The sequence below is a fragment of the Aspergillus fijiensis genome, assembly GCF_003184825.1.
Source record: "Aspergillus fijiensis CBS 313.89 unplaced genomic scaffold BO72scaffold_24, whole genome shotgun sequence".
Taxonomy (NCBI): Eukaryota; Fungi; Ascomycota; class Eurotiomycetes; order Eurotiales; family Aspergillaceae; genus Aspergillus; species Aspergillus fijiensis.
Genome location: NW_024469000.1, coordinates 122,511 through 139,616, shown reverse-complemented (window position 1 = coordinate 139,616; position 17,106 = coordinate 122,511). Strand labels below are relative to the sequence as shown.

The 17,106-nt window shown below is 52.5% G+C and overlaps 4 protein-coding genes across 4 annotated transcripts; 3 read left to right on the top strand and 1 right to left on the bottom strand.

Moving 5' to 3' along the window:
• The first annotated feature begins 136 nt into the window (after nucleotides 1-136).
• BO72DRAFT_404360 (YdcF family protein) lies at nucleotides 137-1,216 on the top strand. Its single transcript, XM_040942259.1, has one exon. The coding sequence runs from the start codon at nucleotides 257-259 to the stop codon at nucleotides 1,070-1,072; it is 816 nt and encodes a 271-aa protein (XP_040801106.1). The 5' UTR covers nucleotides 137-256; the 3' UTR covers nucleotides 1,073-1,216.
• Nucleotides 1,217-2,063: 847 nt separating this feature from the next.
• BO72DRAFT_509757 (rhamnogalacturonase A) lies at nucleotides 2,064-4,025 on the top strand (the record flags this gene model as incomplete). The annotated part of the gene is made up of 4 exons (XM_040949346.1): nucleotides 2,064-2,687; nucleotides 2,752-2,790; nucleotides 2,856-3,057; nucleotides 3,120-4,025. 4 exons carry the CDS (start codon nucleotides 2,064-2,066, stop codon nucleotides 3,575-3,577), a joined length of 1,323 nt encoding a protein of 440 aa, XP_040801105.1. The 3' UTR covers nucleotides 3,578-4,025.
• On the top strand, nucleotides 3,833-5,912 carry BO72DRAFT_448161 (putative sugar transporter). The gene has a single exon (XM_040944722.1). It carries the CDS (start codon nucleotides 4,249-4,251, stop codon nucleotides 5,893-5,895), a length of 1,647 nt encoding a protein of 548 aa, XP_040801104.1. The 5' UTR covers nucleotides 3,833-4,248; the 3' UTR covers nucleotides 5,896-5,912.
• A 1,011-nt stretch (nucleotides 5,913-6,923) lies between these two features.
• ags3 (alpha-1,3-glucan synthase Ags3) lies at nucleotides 6,924-14,262 on the bottom strand (the record flags this gene model as incomplete). The annotated part of the gene is made up of 4 exons (XM_040941300.1): nucleotides 6,924-6,972; nucleotides 7,031-13,615; nucleotides 13,673-13,848; nucleotides 13,900-14,262. The coding sequence occupies 4 exons, from the start codon at nucleotides 14,260-14,262 to the stop codon at nucleotides 6,924-6,926; spliced, it is 7,173 nt and encodes a 2,390-aa protein (XP_040801103.1).
• Between the last annotated feature and the right edge of the window lie 2,844 nt (nucleotides 14,263-17,106).

Here is a 17,106-nt window from a genome sequence, read left to right as displayed (position 1 = left end):
ACTAGTAGAGCAGAGGACTTTCCCAATTAGGCAATGCCGAGGGACGGAGATCGGCTCCATCTGCCATCCGTAGTTTGTGGTTTTCTCCACTGCTGATTCTATCCGTGCCGTCTGCTGTCTCATCTACCGTTCTCAATCACAGAAAACAACCTTGAACAAGAATCTTAATAAATTCAGAAGCAGTCAGAAGCAGTCATTGATCCCATTCAAACAAACACAAGAAGAGAACAACAAGCAGAAAGAAGAAGAAAAAAAAATGTCATCCATTGACCCCCACAACATCAACCTGATTTCCACGTTCCTCGCCCATGAGCAACTCCCCGCAGCACAGCCGCCCCCCCATGCAGTCGACTGCATTGTGATCTGCGTGTCTGCCATCCTCCACCAGGCTGAAGCGGTCTTCACATTCCTCGCTCACAACCCGCACGCCACCAAGACCCTCGTCTTCTGCGGCGGGATTGGCCACTCCACCCCTTACCTTTATGAGGCGGTGTCCAAGCACCCCAAATATGCGCATCTTGCCCCAGAGATTCAAGACAAGGCAGAAGCCCAAGTGCTCCACACCATCTTCACGCGAGGTTTCGAGGCCGTGGCCTCGGACTTCCGGAAGGCCGGAGGCAACCTGCTGGTCGAGGACCAGTCCACGAATTGCGGGCAGAACGCGATACAGACCAGGCGCCTGCTGGAGAGGAATGCCATCCCGGCACCCAATTCCGTAATTATCGTCCAGGATCCCACCATGGCCCGAAGGACGATTGCCTCATTCGTCAAGGCCTTTGCGCCGTTGACCCCGGATTTCATAAGCTGGCCAATCATAGTGCCGCGGGTCCGGTTGCAGGAGGATAATGAGCTGGTGTACGATGTAGATGGGATCCCTGCAGATTCGCTGTGGAGCATATCACGCTTTCTGGGACTGCTGATGGGTGAAATACCGCGCCTGAGAGATGATGATAATGGCTATGGGCCACGGGGTAAAGGGTTCATTGATCATGTCGATATTCCAGAGGGCGTTGAGCGAGCGTTTCATGGCTTAGAGCGCGGGATACTAGGATCGGAACTAGCCAAGAGATGACTCTGGTTGGTCAAAGCTTGCTATTTAGATTACCTATCTTCAAGACTATTTTGACTCTTCATAATATGGTGGTTTCGGGGATAGTGCAGCTGTCGTAGGCAGAGTGCCCCTGAGAGAACAATGACGACATTTTGTATTACTCGGTTATAAAATTGCGGGACACAGGCGTCGAATATTAAGCGATTTTGGCGTCGCGAATGTGATGCTGGGCCGTCTTGGTAGGGCCTGAGCGCTGGGTGCAACACGAAGAACCCAACTGGCACGCAACTCACTGGATACTCGGCAGTCATTCACCCGACAGCTGCACCTGAACAATGTCTTCTTTCTTGCTCGCATCAAACCGACCCGGATTTTCAGGGCAGAAGCTTTATGGTGATTGCTTGTTGCACGCATCACCCCGCCGCACGTACCCCACAAAGTCCGTCAGGCGATGCATCTAGCTGGGGGAATGAGTTCTTGCTTGATATTTGCCGAGATGAACCCTCCTGGCCGCCCCTGGAACTAAATCCTCCGCAGAAATCACTATCAATTTGGGATGTGATCAGCGCTTCAAGCCTCGAGACGGATGCTCAAGTAGCGCTGACACTGGCTTGCGTGGCGGTATAATCAATCAGAATTCTCCATGAATAAGGAGGAGCTTGGAGTTTGAAGCCTCTGTGAGGAAGCTTGACTCCTGTCACTCCACTGGGTTTCTTAGCAAAAACAGTAGAGATCATCATCCAAAGGGGTTCTGACATTTTATGTCACGGAGTAGGAAGCCACAATCAACGTCCGACAGGACGGAGAATCTTCAGCCTGCTTGATTCCCAGCGGCTCGAGGGGCTCGAGGATAAGTGTACGTTGTAGATTCTCCGGTGGACATGAGCCCCTGACCACAATCACCATGAACGCTCCTTACTGCGATATAAAAGCTGCGATTGCTGCGTAAGTTCTTGAGAAGAATTCCAAGAATCAAGCACGTCGAGGTTGCTCCCATTGATCCAAGCCAGTCATGCGTGGTCTTTTCCTTCTTGCTCTGGGTGCTATCCCGGCGCTCGTCAGCGGTCAACTCTCTGGCAGTGTTGGCCCGTTGACCTCCGCTTCCACCAAAGGTGCGACAAAAACATGCAACATCCTCAGCTACGGTGCAGTGGCCGACAACTCGACCGACGTTGGGCCTGCCATCACATCGGCCTGGGCTGCATGCAAAAGCGGAGGTCTTGTCTACATCCCATCTGGCAACTATGCCCTAAATACCTGGGTCACCCTGACTGGGGGCAGCGCGACCGCAATCCAGCTGGATGGTATCATCTACCGCACAGGTACCGCGAGTGGGAACATGATTGCGGTCACTGACACCACCGATTTCGAGCTGTTCAGTAGCACCTCCAAAGGTGCTGTGCAGGGATTCGGCTATGTGTACCATGCGGAGGGTACCTACGGAGCACGAATTCTGCGCTTGACCGACGTGACTCATTTCTCCGTGCACGATATTATCTTGGTGGACGCGCCTGCTTTTCACTTTACCATGGATACCTGCTCCGATGGCGAGGTGTACAACATGGCGATTCGTGGTGGCAATGAGGGCGGCTTGGACGGGATTGATGTCTGGGGAAGCAACATCTGGGTTCACGATGTAAGTCAGGCCCGAGTGACAATATGCTATTTCTCGGTCGCTCACGAGATGTGCATTCGTTTAGGTTGAAGTGACCAACAAGGATGAATGTGTAACAGTCAAGGTAAGGCTTTTCTTTCGCAAGCATGAATTGACGCGCTCGAGTCTTGACTGACAGACGCACCGCAGAGCCCTGCCAACAATATCCTGGTGGAGAGTATCTATTGCAACTGGAGTGGTGGTTGCGCAATGGGATCGCTCGGGGCCGACACCGACGTCACCGACATTGTCTACCGCAATGTTTACACCTGGTCGTCGAACCAGATGTACATGATCAAGAGCAATGGTGGCAGTGGAACGGTGTCGAATGTTCTGCTGGAAAACTTCATCGGTTAGTGCTGCCTATGCCCCGCCTTTCCGGCTTGAATGTGTCGACTGATGCCTTTTGTTCAGGGCACGGTAATGCGTACTCGCTCGACATTGATGGCTACTGGAGCAGCATGACTGCGGTGGCCGGGGACGGAGTGCAGCTGAACAACATCACTGTGAAGAACTGGAAGGGCACCGAGGCGAACGGAGCGACCCGACCACCGATCCGAATTGTGTGTAGTGACACGGCGCCTTGCACGGACCTGACGTTGGAAGATATTGCCATTTGGACCGAAAGCGGCTCGAGTGAATTGTACCTGTGCCGTTCCGCTTACGGATCGGGATACTGTCTGAAGGACAGCTCTTCGCACACATCCTACACCACGACCAGCACTGTCACGGCGGCTCCATCAGGGTATTCGGCGACAACCATGGCAGCCGACTTGGCGACCGCATTTGGCCTCACTGCTTCCATTCCTATTCCGACCATCCCGACCTCGTTTTATCCCGGGTTGACCCCGTACAGTGCCTTGGCAGGCTAATAGGCGTGGAAGGCAAGGTGGGATTGATGTGTCACCGTCGCAGTGGAAGGAATGTCGGTAGGAGGAGAAATCATTGTAAATCATTGAGATCATTGAGATCATTGACTTGTTGAGATCATGGATCAGCCCGGTAATTGTTACCTCACGATTCCGTAGGTGCTTGTAAGTCAGTATGTAGGTTATATGAATCACAAGGAAGATCCTCTTTGGTATCTCGAGATTTTCTTTCATGCAGGACTGGGCAGGAGGAAGTTTGAGGGACTCATGTGAGCTGCAGTCGTCGGTTTATCAGCCATTCATTGTCCGATCGCGTCATCCCTTCCTTGTCGATTCTCGCTTACTTAACTTTTTTTCTCTCTTTCCCTCGCATCACCTTTCTCTCTCTCTCTTTCTCTTTCCCTCTCGCTCTTCTCGCAAGTTCTGATTGACACTTGGACTGTGGATATTGCACATACATCTGCCTGGAAGAAATTGAGGAAATGGTGAAGTGATGAACTGGTGAAGAGGTAAAAGTGGAGGCTGCGACGATAATAAGCTTAACGGGGAATCCCCGCATCCTCTCCGCCGACCGACCGACCGAAGTATATCTCAAGACTCAATTAATTTCCATCCCCCTCCCCCTCATTCAGACTCCAATTTCTCCAACACATCTTTAAATCACATCAATGACCATGACCACAACCACAACCACACTCTCCTCCAAGCCCAGCGAGTCACAGCCTTTACAATCCACCAGTCCACTATCCGAGCAGTCATCCTATCCCGATGATGCCGCAGCATCCGACTATCGTTTCAAGGCGGACCGGCTGAACCGTGCCATCCAAGAGATCGGCATGGGACGGTATCAATGGCAGCTGTTCGGGGTGATCGGCTTTGGCTGGGCCAGCGACAACCTCTGGCCCATCGTGACCTCGCTGATCCTGGTGCCCGTCTCCTACGAATTCCACGTCGCGCAGCCGCCGTTACTGTCGCTGGCCCAGAACATCGGACTGCTGGCGGGCTCGCTTTTCTGGGGCTTCACCTGCGATGTGTTCGGCCGCCGATGGGCCTTCAACATGACCATCGCCATCACGGCCATCTTCGGGCTGATCGCCGCGGGGTCGCCCACCTTCGCCGCGGTCGGGGTCTTCACAGCCCTATGGTCCTTCGGCGTGGGCGGCAACCTGCCCGTCGATTCGGCCATCTTCCTCGAATTCCTGCCGGGCTCGCATCAGTACCTGCTGACCGTGCTCTCGCTGAACTGGGCGCTGGCGCAAGTCCTCGCCAACCTCGTCGCCTGGCCGCTGATCGGCAACATGACGTGCGCCTCGGCCGCCAACTGCACCAAATCCGCCAACATGGGCTGGCGCTACTTCCTGCTCACGATGGGCGGCATCGCGCTCGTCATGTGCATCGCGCGCTGCGTCTTCTTCACCCTCTACGAATCCCCCAAATACCTCATGGGCAAGGGCCTGTACGAAGAATCCGTGACGGTGATCCACGAAGTGGCCCGGCGCAACGGCAAGACGACCACCCTCTCCATCGACGACCTCACCGACGAAGACGGAGGAGAAGACCGCTCTCTCTTCGCCAACGACAACAATGACAACGCAGCCCGCATCCCCCAGCAACCCCAACCCCAACAGCCCCAGCACCAGCACCAGCACCAGCACCACCCCCTCCGCCTAGCCGACCACCTCCGCGCGCGCCTCTCCCTCCTCAGCCTAACCTCACTCAAAGCCCTCTTCGCGTCACGCCAACGCGCGCGCACCACGATCCTAATGATCCTGATCTGGGCGCTAATCGGCCTGGGCTTCCCGCTCTACAACGCCTTCCTCCCCTACCTCCAACAAACCCGAGGGGTACAATTCGGTGACGGCAGCACGTACCTCACCTACCGCAACTCACTGATCATCAGCGCCGTGGGGGTGCCCGGCAGTCTGGTGGGCGGGGTCATGGTGGAGATCCCCCGGCTAGGCCGCAAGGGCACGCTGGCGGTGGGCGCCTGCTGCACGGGGGCCTTCTTGCTGGCGTCGACCACGGCGGGCTCCTCGGCCGCGCTGCTGGGCTGGAACTGCGCCTACAGCTTCACCAGCAGCCTCCTGTACGCCGTGCTCTACGCCTACACCCCGGAGATCTTCGAGACCCAGTACCGCGGCACCGGCAACGCCCTCGTCGGCGGCGCCAACCGCATCGGCGGCATCCTCGCCCCCGTCATCGCCATCGTCGCCGGCATCCAGACCAGCGTCCCCGTCTACATCAGCGGCGGCATGTTCGTCCTCGCCGGCTTGCTGGTTCTGGGGGTCCCCGTCGAGACGAGGGGGAAGATGAGTCTGTAAGGGGACCAGAAGGGAGAAAACAATTCGCACCGACCGTATGTAGTAGAAATGTGAATATCAACCATTCCTGAGTCAAAGATACTCGAAGAGTAGGAACTCCAGCATCGCAGGGCAGGCAAATAAGTCAATGAACACGAGACCCCAGCAATAACTAAGATCTAAACATCCGAATCGCAATAACATCGCACCTACCCTCAAACAACTCCCTGCTCCATGTCAATACCACGACAAATAACAGCCTGGTTAATACCCAAGCTATAGACGAAGATTAAAAAAAACATTCCAAGAATAACAAAAATAAGAATCCTATAAAGGGAATGAAACCCGCCGCAAACGGCCATAATTCAGACAGTGACGCACCGCACCACTGCGGGCACAGGTTACAGGCACAGGCACAGGCACAGGCACAGGCACAGGCACAGGCACAGGCACAGGCACAGGATTAGGCACAGATACAGTAGTATCACCGGATTCGGAATGTCCCATCCGGAATTGGAACCTTCGTGAACACCTGGCCAGACAATCCATGAGCTATTGAACTAAGCAGCCTGTTACTCCGATCCACAAATCCAAATCCATGAGTCCATTTCTTCTGTCGTGTACAAATTCTCTTCGTGACCCCGGTTCTCGGGAACTCGGGGGGGTGTGAGGCGTAGCCTGAGACTTTTCTCGGTGGCCATGGCCGGCCGGTAGCCCTAACTGCTACTGCTACAATTATGTGGTGAAAAAATAGAAAATATGGAAGACTACTATCTATCATGGGATACGCTCAGCCTGAGGGAAGAAGAATGGACGTGAGAACTGATATATGTACCACCACACAACAACAGCTACCTCTCCAAAACTATTTACTCATGAGTATATACAGCAAGCACACTCTATCATACCCACAACGCTAAGAAACACTGCGGAATCCACGGACAAAAAAAGACCAAACGGGTCTATACAGGCTCTCTATAGATACAAATGAGATGATATATATATGCATGGTATATGCAAAACAAGATTAAACACAAGTCATGATCACATCAAGGCCTGTTGAGCTGTTCCTTTCGGTAGAAGAAGAAGAAACCCCAGCTATAAACCACGTTAGTATAAATGTACGCAACGATTGAAGACGAGGGCAAACACTTACGCTGCCAGAAGTTGGAAGAAAAGCGAGATCCAGAACCAGGCGTTTCCAACCTTGTCAACACTGGTGCCCACATCGGGCGAAATACCACCTGGTCCAACCTTGTTCGGGGCAAATCCACGCGCGGCCATCGTAGCGATGGAGCCAAAGGCCTGTGCGGCCAAGAGCACAAAACAAACGTGGACTCTGGTCAACGTTTGCAGGAGGATCATACCAAGTCCGACTTGCTGTATCTCGTCGAGAACACCCAGCCAAAGCCAGATGGCTCGCGAAACAAGCGCACCAGAGGTAAGACTGCCAGCCCAAGGAAGGTAGTGCCCGATATTCGAGGTTCCCCACCAAATTTGGGCCCATCGGGGAGCACCCAAGCTCAATCCGAAGACAGGGAGTGCCCAGGTATGCTCCTTGCCCAGGTAGCGGAAGAGAAGCATTATAGCAATCCAGAGCACGATAAAGAACCCAATCACGAGTATAACAACCTCCCATGTCTTCGCATGCTTCGAGGACCACAGGAAGGACCAATTGCGACCAGTGGCAGCGGCAAGGAACCAGTTCTGGATGATCACCATGAAGAAGAACCAGAGGACGATGCGGCGACGGAGGAGCGAGGTGTAGAAGTCGAGGATACGGCTCGGTGCCTGACGGTAGTACTTTGGCAGACCCAGAGCAAGAAGGACACCGATCACGAAGCACACAGCGGCGATGGGCATCACCACTGCAGTCAGGCGCCAGGTGTTCAGGGCGAGAGTAGAAACGCCGGCGACCTCGACCGTTGTGACCCTTTGACTCCAGTACCAGAGAGCGACGGTGTAGATTTGCTGAATACCCTGGATCATAGCGGCACGGAACATCCAATCCTTGACGGGGACTGCACCCTGATCACCAAAGTTGAGGGCGAAGAAGAGCGAGCCGCTGGAGGACGCAGCAGCATACACACCAGCAGCCACATTTTGAGCCCAAGCGCGACCAAGAGTAGAGGCACCGAATGGCGAAATGCCCATGACCACGAAAGCCATACAGTAGATAAACCAGGGAAGACTGAGGACGATCACCGAAGGAACAGTGTAGTACAGGAACCACCAACAGATCGAAGAAACACAGTAAATCGCGGCAATAACATATACCTTGGTGGCTGTTTCACCAACCTGACCGGCCAACAAGGTCATTTGCGAGGAGTTCGTCGCGATAATCTGCCCAAGACCAAGGAAGAGAGCGTAAATCGGCCAATTTCCAATGCGCCGCCTCATGAATCGCTGTAGGAACATCGGACGGCTGTACCCCAAACGAGCGAGCCATCGGTCAATCTCATCTTCGTTGGAGTTCGGCCCTGCGTCTGAGACACGATTGTACGAGGTGTCTTGGACAAAGTTCTCGGATTTGGGCGAGGTCATGGGTCGGTCTTCAATGTGCTTCTTAAGCTGCGCGTCGTTGTACATATTGAAGAACTTGCGTTCACTCTTCATCAGGTAGGTCTCGATACAGTCATCATTGATGGAGTTCTTGTCGTACTTCCTAAGACGCTCCTCGAAGCGTCGAGTGAAGTGGCCCATGCTGTCCGTGAAGGTAGGATCGACCTTCTGTAGTTCAAAGACAGGCTGGGTCTCGTTGCCATGACTGTGGTCACCCACAACGGAAGGTAGAGATAGAACAGACACATTGCGAGCATGGGCAAAGGGAGTGGTCTCACTCAAGCCTGGAGACAAGGGCCAGTCAGATGGAGTCGGGAGCGGAGAAGATGCTCGCGAGATCTGGCCGGGTGAGCCTGGAACCCCAAGGTGAGAACCCCGTCGGGGACCGGCCAGTGAGAGTGAGCTTCCATTTCCGAGTGTCTGTCCGAGTTCCTGCGCCGCCAGAGTGCTGTTTACTGCCCTCATCGCCTCGTCGGGAGAGATGTAGTCCGACTGGTGAGTAGCATCGGTTTCATCATCGAAATCAGTCAGATCATCGTCCTCCTGCTCAACAATTCTACTGCCGCGTGGCTTGCCAAAAAGTTTCTTGCCTTGGCCAGGCCCAGCTCGTCGACCAAGAGAAAGCTTGCGGCCGAGGCCGCTGTTCCTGTTATCATCTGCCTGCAATTCCTGTAGTCGAGACTGCGCATTAAGCATGACCTTTCCGGGAGAATTGTCCGAGCCTCCGTCGGCCAAACCAGTAAGGCTCAGCGTGGAGTTACGGGCACTCGGAGGCATGCTAGGTGTCTCCCAGTAGGTCTGTGATTCCGGCATGGGGCCTGCGACGGTGCTCTGGTTCTTCTTGTAGTGGATCTGGATCGCGGTTCTTTGTAGTACTTCAAGTTTCTGGATCCATTCGAGTACAGGGAAACGCTGCTTGGCGGAGTTGGCACGCATCTCCTCACGGGTTTCCTGAGTCGAGTCGAGCGCAGACTTGATGGCCTTTTTCAATTGATGCAACAAGTGGCGTGTAGCATCTGATTCCACAGTATACCACCAACCAGGCATTTGGCCCAGTCCACCGATGCGAGAACCAATTCCCAGGGCACCCTTTCGACCAAACTCAACAGCGACCAGACCGAATGGCTCGTCTCGCGATGGAATAAGCGCGAAATCGGCACCCGAGAAGACGTAAGGAGGCAGGATGGTAAACTCTGGCTTAGAGAAAACTCTCCCAGGGAACATCTCCATAATCCGCTCCAACTTGGTGGCCGCTAGCTTACCGTAAAGATCGATGGTTGGGCCTACACAAATCAGTTGAACATTAGGTCTGGCAGATAGGATGGCCGGCATGACATCGGCAATCAAATCCACGCCCTTTTGTTTCGACCATCGGCCCACGAAGACAAGCAAATCAGCATCACGGTCCTCGTTCAGTCCAGCCCATTTCTGCGCCTGCAGCTTGTGCTCAATTCGCTCTTCAGTAGAAAGAAGTGGAGCATCTGCGTTCTCGTCCAGGGCAGCTGTGTCAGAGGGATCGGGATTCGGAAGACTGCCAATTTTGTCAAGACTCCAGAAGATCGGGTAACGAGCCCAAGAGCGCTTTCCGTATTTGTTGGACACGCCCACAGCGCCGAACCCGCGTTGATGGAATCGTAGGTAACTGGCTCCAGTATGAAGAAGGTTGAGCACGTTTCCGAATTGACAGTATTTGGTAGCAACCTCGACGGGAAGATTAAAGACAGAGCAGACTTCCTTCTTCTCTTGCTGGGTGCGTAATGGCCAGAGACCCTGGAATTCAGCGTTATGCAGAGACAAGCAGACGGGAATAGTTTGACTTGGCAGAAGGTACAGAGGTGCCAAGCAGCCGTGGAAGTCGTTAATGTGATAGAGGTTGATCGAGGGGAATCGCTTGATAGTCTCGGCGATACACTGGTTCCAAGCTGAGTAGTAGATGGAACTCTCAAGATCGTCCATACGAGGTGGGTAAGGCTCCGCTTTAGTTTGTTGACGGAAGACTGGCGCGTCAAGAAGCACGTAGGTAATATTATCGACAATGTGATACTGGACGTTCACAAGATATGGCTTCTCTAGAATGGTGACGACGAAGGGTTCAGCAGGCGAGTCAGTGGGATAATCGATATCACCAACGCAAGGAACAACCCAGATCAGGTTCTGGTGCTTGAGATTCGCGGACATGAGCTGCGCCATTACACCAAGACCACCAATCTTGACCTTGATCTTCCAGTCCTCAATATTGTATTCCATGGTAGCGATAAGCACGGTCCGCCGTTCTTCAGGAACGCCGGCAATTGCCACGTCCATTGGCCCTGATACGTCAGACATTGCGTGAACCGAGTCGTCGTCACTACCGAGCTTGTCCTTGAGTCGGCGCCAGAAGACTAGCGGCATTGCACCATCCTTGGTAGCCATGTTACCGTCGGTGTTGAGTTCGACGCGATAGAATGTCCGAATGAACAAGTAGACACCCACAAGACCCATAAGGATCGGAATGACCCACAACAGGACATAGAGCACAAGCTGCGCCCATCCCGATCCAACAGGGAGCAAATCATATCGAAAGGTGGCATCGTTCAAGGAGATGGTCCACCCGAGGTGTGGGAAGGGAGGCAAATCAGTGATGTTAATCACGTTGGAAGAGAGATATGACGGAGGAAGCTTCTGCACCACGGACGAGTTGTCGACATCGCCGTAAACCTCGGTCGTATCAGGGATACCATCTTCTCCGATACCCCAGACACTGATCTGTCCCACAGACGGCCACTCGGTGACAAAATCGTACTTCCAGCGCTGCTCTTTCTTATCGTAACGCATTTTTGCATCTAGACCAGAATCGTAACCATACTGGTTGTATGGACCATTCCACCACAGATGAGGGAATCGGCGAGGCACCCCATCCTCCCAGTCAATATCACCTTCCTGCAGATACGCACTGCTGCCAGTAAGTCTGGAAAAGTATTGCACCTGGACGTGTGTTCCCTTCCATTTCTGGCTCTTCGTGCCGTCAAATTCAAGATCCTGAATAGTGGTGTTGCCACCTTCATACGTGGTCCAGTTGGACCAGCTCCGGCCAAAAGTCGTCGAGTAGCGAAACTGATCGGCACCCGCAGCCTCATGCTGCACAATAACATTTCCATTGTCGGACTTGTGTACCAGGGTACTCGAGTAGTTCATCAACGGCGAGATCAGAGGATTGCTCGGAGATCCGACACGGAACAAGAACCGGTCCACAGAGTCAGTGTGAGTCCCAGAGGTAGTGGAAACATTCTTGACGGTGATTTGATGGACACCATGGTACACATCAGTCAACTGAGCAGACCATGTCCAAATCGTGGGGATTTCGCCGACATAGTTCTCCTTGCTTGTTCGTGCAGTAATGTTGGTGCAAGTGACGGTGGACTTGTCCAATGAGGCTGTGATACCCTTGTGAGTTGTGGAGTTCAGGGAGACTGCTTTCGTGATACCGTCGCAGTCCATCTCTTTCGAGTAGCCAAACGAGATATTGACCGTCTGAGCCTTGTCATCCATGGAAAGTAGGCGCACGTCGTGACCTGGAATAAATTCGGTCACGGTAGGACGAGGCTCAACGAAGTCTTCGGCTTCAATGTAGGCACGGTACTCCCAAGGAAGCAGCTTCAAGCCTTTATAACAGCCGTAGTCCTGGCCACTGGGACCATCTTCCAACTCAAGCTCGTCGTACGGATAGAAAACGTTCTTCAGCTTTGAGCCCGATTTGAAAGGAGCCAGCAATGCAGAACTTTTGTTGCTACAGTTTTCGCCGTAGGTAACTGTCTTGTTGTCGTTGTGGTAGACGAGCCAGATGGTGTTATTGGCCCCGGTAGACTCCTTTTGAACGCCTGGGAAGTAGCTTCGCAGCACTGACCAGAGACCAGTAACTGTTGGCGTAGTCGACGATCCAGGCAAATAGATATCCTGGGTGAGCTGGGAAATGGTCTCGAGGTAGAAACCATCATTGGCAACCGGGTAGTGCTCGCGGACCTCAAACATACGCTTCATGATGTTGCGAAGAGGGTGAGCCGGGTTCCGCTGGTCGTAGGTGACAGTAATATCATGGCACCCGTACAATCCCTTCTCGTTGGGGAAATCGTAGAACTTGGAAGTGTTCAGGTTGAAGCAGCCGTGAGTCCACCAGGCAGTGTGGTAAGTCATGGGCTGCCGACCAAATAGATAATTCGAGGCTGTGGCATCAAACACGTACATAGCCTGCTCCTCACCCCACAGAACTAGAGGAATACCAGGAAGCTCCAGTGTGACAATGTACAAACCTAGGAGATACTTATCCGTGCCATTTTTGACAGCGGGCCAGCGGAAGTTGTCCTGGTTAGAGACTCCGTACATGTGTCGCGGGTCGAGCTCGCCTGTGATCGCGTTGATCATGTCGTTTGTCACCAACATGCCGTTCCAAGCCTCAATGAAATCCGTGGGCAAGTCGAAACCGGCGACCAAGTTACCGTCCATGCCGAGGAAACGAGTCATCGACCGGTAAATCGTGTAGTGAAAGGCAGCGGCATCGAGTGCCTGAAGCCCATCGTCTCGAAGAAAGTACTCATCCGAAGTATTCGTCAATTTGACAGCGGCTCCTGCTGAGTCTGGTGTCTGATCAGGCTGACGGCCACGGCCGAGATAAAGACTACCGAAGGTATTTCCGGACGTGATTTCGCCAGGGAGGAAGAAATTCTTCTTTCCATATTTCTTCGCACATTCACGATATACAGCAGTCATGTCACCGAGTGCATCCAGGGTCGACTGTACAGCTTTATCGAATCGGAAACCGTCAATATCGAGACTCGCAATCACAATGCAGGAATGCTGGGTGATGACATCGCGGATGGGTTTGTGCCATTCTCTGAGACGGTCCTGCACCGAGGCGAATTTGGTGAGTTGGCGCTTCCAGTCAGGGAAGTTACCAAATGCCTCCAATTCTCCGTACTGGTCAAAGTCGCTGTTGTAGCAACCTTTCAAATCCTCGACACCTCCGCCGGTCAATGGATATCCAGTTTCGTTCCAGAACCTTGGGTAATTGCAAGTCTCGTTGTAATCGTTTCCGAATTTAAAGTCCGCGTACTGTCTCTCTGAGATATACTCGACTTCGTACTCTTTCGGGTTGAAATCGGCCGAGTCGTTAAGATGGCCTTTGAAACCGATCAGGTTACTCAAGCTGCGGAAAAGTGAGCTAAAAGTCTTGAATGCGAGGGGTCTCGAGGGTGATACTCACGTTGCAAGCGTATTGTCCATAATCACATACATGTCACGGTCATGGATCTCGGTAACAGTCCGTCTCCAGTCCTCGAGTGTGCCATGGTGCATGTCGAGAAGAGTGGTATCAACTGGGGAATAGCCATCGTAGGCCCAAGGAAGGTTCATCAGGGCGGTTCCAGCGAAGTAGATAGCCTAACCGGTCAGCAGCGTCACACGGTATCAAAGGTCTGTGGTTTCCCATACCTTGAACCCCATACCCCGGATGTAGTCCAGCGAATCAATCAAGCCGACCAAGTCGCCGCCATGGCGCATTTGATTGGAGTTCAATACATGTTCGAAGGTTGTTCCGTTAATGTCATCGTTTGCGGGATCACCGTTCGCGATGCGGTCCAGGAAGATCGTATAGACGGGAAAGCGCCAGTTATCTGGCGAGGGATGGTAGTCGTGACCTGACCATTCTCCCCAGTAATTGATTGGGTGTTCTGCTGATTTGTTTTCATTCAAGTTGTAGTCAACGAGCGATTCATCGTACGGCCAGCCGAATGCAGTGATGCTCAGCAACGATAGGATCAGAATCGCCGAGCGCTGCATTGCCGGGACGAACATCAAGAAAGTGGTCTGCACCGATAATTGCGCGACTCAAAAAAAGATAAGAATAACACTGAAATTGTCCTACATGCCCTGACTCCGGGGAAGCGAACGAACGGCGGGAAGTATAAACCAGTAGAGAGTTGGATATGAGGGAGGAATAAAAGACGAACAAAACGAGTGACTTGTCGATTAAACCAACAGCAACACAACAAGGATTATGATGGATTATGGCAGCAGGGGAGAAATCCTATCAAGCGGGCGAGATGGGGGAGAAAAATGGAGCGCAGCTGGAGTGGTTTTGCTGGAGCGGTGCCTCTCCAACTATGACGACGGCCGCATTATTGTTCGACGAGGCGACATGAGACATCCGAAACCACCGACCCGCAGTAGGGCCGCGGTGAGGTGGGCAATCCAAGACATCCATCTCACTTTCGCCCATGATGGGTGGCTAAAATAAGAAACGTCATATCAGGATCTCATGATTGGGTGAATTGAGACAAATGTGTTTCTTTTGATGGGGACTTGGTTTTGGTTTCCCACTTTCTCGCTCTCACTTCTTGTGCTGATGGAGGGGGAGGAGGGCCGGAGGAGGGACTGGGAGAGACTGGGAGAGAGTCCCGCTATCAGTTCAACCCAGCATTCGGTCCAACCAGATAAATCAGAACCGGTAAATTCCTCATGCAAAACGTTCTGTCTGTATCAATATCCACTCATGTCGCTTGTCGACCAGTCTGGGTTGTTGTCAAAATCCGGTCGGTTTTGAGCCCGCACAGGTTCCATTTGCCGTATCTGGATTCTCAAGATAAGCGTCGTCACCGACCCTATAGGCAAGAGGTATAAGACTCTAGGATCTACTACGTACGTCGAGCATTAATTATTCCCGTGTCAGTCTGGAACCGCCGTTGACCTGGTCAAATAAATAAATGCTGGGTTGACAGCTCGCTGGGAGATTGGGATGGGCCGAGAGAGCGAGACATGTGTGAAGCTATTCTGAGTATGGTGACATTGGCATGAAACAGCCATTTCGATGCCTTGTCACGAACCGTTTTCCCTGTGACCGATACTGCAAAGCATTTCGTCTCATGATGCTTGTCCAGGCTAAAACTCTTGTCTTGCTTGGCCGGGTGAAAGACCTCGTGTTCCTCACACAGTCACAATATGAGGCGCAACATTGTCGTGTTGAAGCGCCTCTGCGATAATTCAGGCTATTTGCCACTGCGCTATTATTGTATGTGGGTTGTCGTGAGTCCGCGCAAGAATTGAGAATAGTGCTGCCTCTTTTGCCCCCTGGTAGACTTAGTACTCGTTGCAAATAGTGGCAGTGAGTGGGCAACCGTGCATAGATACATACGTACGCAGTCGCGTCGCAAGGTACGGAAGGAACAGCAAGTGCAGATTTTCGATCGGGTTCCTGTGGGGTGGGGGGGGGCTGGCTTGAAGGGTGAAGGGACACTGGGACAGGGTGTGATTGTGTGGGAAAGATGGAAAGGAAGTTCCATCCTTCGGCATCCCGCGACTTGCCCGCCCCACCTCACTGTAACACTGACCATTCATTGAGGGCGCGGGCAATTGATTCTCAGGGTCCGGAAGAAGTCTCTGAAATTCTGAAAGTTTCTGCTTTTGGAACTTGGAACATGCCACGGGTCAAAGTGGGCTGGCAGCCTGGCAGTCCCTCGGTCTTGTGCCCTGTGGCCCGGTGCCGTTGAATTGGATGGCTTGGTTGAAAACAGAAAGTGGTTCAAGTGTTCAAGTGGAAAGTCGGATGTTGGATTGTTACCTAGCTAGTAGTTTGTGACTGGCAGACTGCCCTGTTGGACTGCCCTGTTGGACTGCCCTGTTGGTTGTTGTTTGCTTCCATGCTTGGGTCTTTGCCCCACCCGGGATCCATATCAGTCCCGTGTTATTAGTAGTGCAAGACTGCAAAGTGCAAGCTAAACTAACCAGCCCTTGAAATAGAATTCATCTTACTCAGCACTGGCTGGACTGGGACTTTTTCCACCACCCACCGGCCTATTTGCGTTAGTCAATTAATCACTGCCACTGACATCATCAACACTTGGAAAGAAATCGCAGTGTCTGCGGAAAGTTCGGGAACGTGCCTGTGCCTGCGCTGCCGGACTGGTACAGTACACAACACATATGTGGTGTGCATGCAGTGATGAGTAATTTCTATATACATATGTACACACTCATGCTAAATATGAGTACTATATCTACTCATGTCCTGTTTGTTTTGTTGCCGTTCTGCATGCTGTATGCGCATCGGCATATATATCCCCAGACGGATGTACATCCTCTTGTCATGCCAGGAATACCCGTCCTCGGAAGGTCGATCATGACAAAACCAGGCACGTGACCTGTCATGGATGAAATAGCTGACAGTTTCGAGCTTTCCGCTTCGTGTATAGACTTGATAGAATTCTTCCTCCACTGGAAGTCAATGATACATGTACACGTGCCTATGCAGCTGGCTACTGGGACCCGAACCGACTTGTGCGTTTTTAAGCTACCAGATAATGAGGAGGAAAGACCTATCAGAAAACTGCTTAACACCTCGCGGGGTTTTCAGCTTCTCGTGCAAGATTCCAAGTTTCCTGGCGTAGCCATTTCAGTTGATGGAAAGGCGGAGCCAGGTGTCACGACCAGCAACTTCCAAGGCATCTGTTTAGAGTCTAACTGAAGGTTTAGTCTCTGACGTTTCCACTGCCTGAAACCAGATGGGACATGGCTTTTAACTTGATGAGAGCGTGAGGTAACTCGATCCCAAAAGACAAAACAATTCAATGAACACTCGACTTGTAGTGGTTGGTAGCTGGCATGGTCCCTAATGGCTGCATAGCCGGGTAGGTTTATCCTTAA

Bases quoted from the DNA above. Each gene is read 5' to 3' on its own strand.
- BO72DRAFT_404360 (XM_040942259.1), top strand. From the start codon at position 257: ATGTCATCCATTGACCCCCACAACATCAACCTGATTTCCACGTTCCTC.
- BO72DRAFT_448161 (XM_040944722.1), top strand. From the start codon at position 4,249: ATGACCACAACCACAACCACACTCTCCTCCAAGCCCAGCGAGTCACAG.